This window comes from Limulus polyphemus, unplaced genomic scaffold (genome assembly GCF_000517525.1).
Source record: "Limulus polyphemus unplaced genomic scaffold, Limulus_polyphemus-2.1.2 Scaffold1056, whole genome shotgun sequence".
NCBI lineage: Eukaryota > Metazoa > Arthropoda > Merostomata > Xiphosura > Limulidae > Limulus > Limulus polyphemus.
The window spans coordinates 310,181-315,324 of NW_013666666.1; the positions used below are offsets into that span (position 1 = coordinate 310,181).

At 28.9% G+C, this 5,144-nt stretch overlaps 1 protein-coding gene across 2 annotated transcripts in view; it reads left to right on the forward strand.

The window, feature by feature from the left end:
- LOC106461907 (early endosome antigen 1-like) overlaps positions 1 to 5,144 on the forward strand; it is a 185,333-nt gene that overhangs the window by 170,832 nt on the left and 9,357 nt on the right. For both annotated transcript variants that reach the window (XM_013921774.2, XM_013921775.2), the window contains 2 exons: positions 1,082 to 1,177; positions 2,863 to 2,952. In XM_013921774.2, the coding sequence (XP_013777228.1) occupies positions 1,082 to 1,177; positions 2,863 to 2,952 (186 nt within the window). The remainder of the gene's footprint in view (positions 1 to 1,081; positions 1,178 to 2,862; positions 2,953 to 5,144) is intronic.

A 5,144-nucleotide genomic window follows, 5' to 3' on the forward strand; every position in this document is an offset into this window, starting at 1 on the left:
TGCTAAGCCTTTAAAAAATTTGCATGTGGAAGATATGAAGCAAATATTTTTTTTAAGTTTTATATATACACTTGAATAACTAAAAAATCATAAATTACTACATCAATACCATAGAATTCTACTATACTTTATCAAGCTTAGTGGCTTAGATGTATTTTACTCTTAAAAAAAATATGAAATTTTAAGCAGACTAAAGACACAACCTACCTCATTGAAATCTTGGTTCAAAAGAAAGAAAGAAATGGCACTAGCCACATTAGAAAGGCTGAGAAAACCACTAGTGGGACATTCTGAACTTCGGATTGGTTATTCATGTCATATATAGAAGTTAGTGTATATAAGGGAGTGTTTCCAAAAATTGAAAGAAGTGGGTGGGGTGCCACAGTGCTTGATGTATTACATGAGCAATATATCAGCAAATAGAAAAGATAAGACCTTCTTATTTTATATTCTAACTTGTCAATATCAGTAATTTGAGTTTCTGATTCATACAAAACTATAGACTTAGTATTTTGACTTCATAAACATCTAATTTGAACCAGTGCTGCATTCAACATACCACATGACACACAAAAATCGATGTTTATCTATTTTTTTATTTTGTTAAACATTTACTTTTAAATTAAGAAATTGAGTAATGTATAGTTCTAAAATTTGAATTATGAATTCATGAAATAGTAGTTCAATAAAATTGTGAATGCGAATCAACAAACGAGATAACATGGCATTTCACCTATGACCCGTTTCGAAAGGGTTAATATACCTATTCATCCGTGCAAATATTGTAATATGTGTTATTAGTTACATTTGTGAATGAAATATTATTTTGTTTTGATCTTTTCATTTAGTCTTTTTTTACTTCGTTGAACATAACTAAGATAGAGTCTTTTGAAGTATTAAGCTTCAAAAATAAAAATGTTATTCTGTGTAATGTATCACTTAAAAATTATGCTAAAACTGATTGTATATTTGTTTGTTCTCTGTTGTTGTTTGAAAGTAAAGTGTTAAATATCTACAATTTTGATTCTCACAAAATGTTGTATTCTTCTGGAAATTTGACTGGGTAATTTACATTCTCTAGAAAGCTGCTGATTTGAAAGAAGCCAAACAGTTACTGGTCCAACAAAAAATGGCCTTACAGACTCAGATAGAAACTCTGAAGGAGGAAATAAAACAGGTTATAAATTGTTTTGTTTATAAAACAATTATGAATCGTGCTTTATTTCGACAGGATATGAAATTACACAGTACCCTAGAAGATACTGTGATTCATTGCAAGTTTTATTTCATTGATAACTGTATACAGTATAAAATGTGGCTAATTTTGGTATGTTAGTGAGTCATTTCAATAATTTTTTTGCCCTATGTGATAAGAGTGAGCAAATCGTTTTCTTACACATTTCCATTTGATTAAACTTTATTATCAAATGTATGTCATTAAACTTGGCATTAAGACATAGTTTTTAATTTTCAATTTTTAATATTATGTAAGTTTTAATTTCATAATTTCAAAAAAGAAATATTTAATTAATTTTCAATCTTCACTTCTGTGTATTGCATGACACTTCTTTGCTCTGCATTACCCATTTTAACCCTATATGGTCTTTGGAGTTTAGCGCTAATTACACTACACATTACACTTACACTCTAGATATTACTTAGTCATAATGTCAACTTACAGCCTCCAAGTTTCTTGCTTTTCTGAGATGTAAACAAGAAAGTGAAACCCATATTTCACACCCCTCCTCTCTCATCCTGGCTTTCAAAAATGGCAATGCATTTCTGACATTTGCTAATGGATTATTTATAACAAACAGAAAGAGAAGGTTCTTTTTCTGAATTCTGTACAAGGCTAGTCTATGCATGTTTCTTTTTTGCATCTTTGTAGTGTTCTTCTCAGCCACTTAATTTCTTAACCCATTTATAGCTTAGCAAGAAAGCCAGTTAAATTATAGTAGTTTTAAGACATTATCTTTCTGCGTCTGATAATATTTTGTTATAAATTGCATGTTTGAAATTTAAAAAAAAAATTATTTTGCAACATCATTACAAAAAAGAGTAGGCATACAGTGTTTCATTTTCCAACAGCAAAAGGCTTGAACTTGGACATAAGTACTAATCCTTGTATTTTTTTTACTTATTCTTATAAAAGTAACTAAAATGTAAAAATTAGAAAATTATTAAATTGGATAAAATTCAAATGAAAGAAAAATTATATAAAAATGTATTTCTGATTCTCTATCATAGTATGTGCTTATCATAAGGTGTGATTTTGATAAATTGATTTTAAAATACTCTGTGAGAATCCAAAGCAGCTGTAAAGCAATAAAACTAAATGAATCCAGATTTGAAAATTTATTAGCTTTAGATGTCAGAATAAGTAGTGTATAATATTCTGTTACAATATACATTGAAAATGGCATGGCAAATAAATTAAAGAAGAGGGAAGACCTAGAGAACAAACTTCACAATTTTCACACAAGGGGAGATTGAGGATTTTGTTTTATATTTACTTATAAAATTAAGAACTTAAAACTTATATAAAAATTTGATATATTATCTATATTTTGAAGCCAAGTTTATTTGTATGCAGTGATAACAAAGTAGTTTAATTAAATTTTGAACTCTGTAAAAAGTTGTGACATGCATTTTGACCTACCCAATGTGAAAAAGTTAAGCAAGTACATATACACTACTAAAAGAAAAATGTGTATGACATTAGAGAAAATGGAATTAATAAATAAGTGATATCAACATACAATAGTCTTTGATTAAACATTTTAAGTTTTATGTATTTATCACACACACACACACACACACACTAAGCAAAAAACAATAGTGAATGGTCTTGTTTTTAACTAGAATGAAGCCAGGTATAAAAAAGAAATAAACAAACTGGAGGAATCTATGAACATATGTAAGCAAGAAACTGATGACCTGCGGTCAGAACTTGTAAGTACAACTTTAATTTTGTGTTTAAAATTTTTTCACCATGACTGAACTATATGAGCATTTTAATTTATGTAAATTCTTTTGCATCTTTACTAAGAATTATCAGAACTTGATAAAGTTTGTAGTTGTAAAGGGAATAACATTGTTCCTCTTTTTTAAAAAAATAAATAGTTTTTTCCCCTTAGGATTACATTCTACATTTGTTCAAGTGATTCCCAGCAGGTAACCAGAAGATTAAAGAATGTCTGTATATTGATCCTGATAATTGTTCAAATATTGTGTTAAAGGTGTTAGTTCATTTTTGGTTATTGTATGTATATCTGTAATCAGTGAGGTGTATAAAGGGATTTAAAGTTGTGATGTGTAATTGGTTAATGTTTGGAAAAATGTTTTGCTGGTAATTATTTGTGCAGGAGCAAAATTTAATTTTTTTCCTACTTATATCCCTACTTCTTAAATTTGAGTAAATAGACTAAAAGAACTTCTTTATATCCAAATGTTAAAATTGACCTTTATCTAATAAAATAATCTATAATTAATTTTTTTAATTTTGTGTATTTATCGTACATTTCAAGTAAAAAACAACAATGAATAATGGTCTTCTTTATTAACTAGAATGATGCCAGATGTAAAAAAAAAAAAAGAGGGACAAAATTTGTATTTTTCAACTTTTCATTTTATCCTACATTGCTGGATTTGTTACATTTAGTATTGGGGTAGAGAAAATATTAGAATTTTTTTTTTTTATGAAAAAATTTTTGATATTCATATAGGAGGTCCTAGAGGTGATAAAAAATGTAAATATATCGGAACTTTATAAAGTTCGTAATTGGAAAAGAAATGAAGTGCCTCTCTGATTCTTTATCGCAGCGTGTGCTCATCGCAAGACATGACTGTAATTTGACTTTGTTACTTATTCGTTTGTTATGTAATATTATGTTATACGTAATATTAAAATTAGTTTGGAAATGGTTTTTCAATTTGTGATCCACCCACCTAGTACCATTGGCTTTTTCTGGTTCGATGAATTGTTCCTCCATGATTTCTGAAACTTCTTCTACTCCCTTGTTTCTCTTTGATAACCATTTTAAGAATGCAAGACGAACATCAAAACTTCAGAGACAGCTTCCATGTAAATAGCTTTAACACATTGTTTGATGTCAAGTTCTAGCTAGTGTGTTAAGCAGCAAACTGCCATTATTCAGTCTCCCTGACTGCTATCTGTAAGCAATTTTATAACACCCTGGATTGCACCTGTCATCACACTGATCCAATCTAACCAAAAACTAACAGTTTTTCTCTTATAATATGGCATGTAATGTTATAGTCTTTCAGTTTTTACAGTTGATCCATCACAATAAATACATGTAAAAACTGAGTTATGTAAATGTGTTTTTAAATCATCAACGTAACTACATGATATAAGACTTACAAACTCTTTGCCAACCTTAGTGTTAAAGTAGATTTCATCTAAGGATAGAACATTCACATTGTAGATCCTTAAGTAATACAACAAAGTAAATAAATGGCTTTTTTTTGCTTTGCTGCATAGTGAGCAGTGTGCAACAATCTGTGCATTTTGAAAAAAAGTTTTGTCATCCATTTTAAAACTTCTTTATTAGCTGTTACTTCATTTTTGCTTTAACCTCAGAACTTTTGATAGCCAGTGATCTCTCACAACATGCAGGTGTCTTATGGTACTTCACAGACTCTTTCTTCACTGATGAACAACCTTGAAAATAACAAATTTAACGACATTATGTATGGCTTATAAAATAGGAAAATATTTAATACAGCCCCCCCCCCTCCCATTTCTAAGGTTTTAAGTTAAGAGAAGTGTAAGGCAAAGTGGGGTGAGATTTCCTTTATTCTAAAGTGATCTTTGTTGCTCTAATAAAGTTTAATAAAATGTTCATAAAAAAAACTAAAAGTATTTTTTGTTGGTGCTCTATACAACCTATTCCTTGCAGATAATGACTCTTTTTGTTTTTGTCTATTTTGTAGACAAGTGTATAGTTAATTTTCTTCTATCTTCCTAAAAACATACTATATATACACCTGGAAAAAAGTTAAGCACCCCCATGTTTTTTTCAAGTGATTCAGATTCGACATTCTTGTGACTGATTATAAATTACCATTCAATCTAAACGTGTTTATCAAATGAAATTATGCATTATTGGGCACAAGAAAAC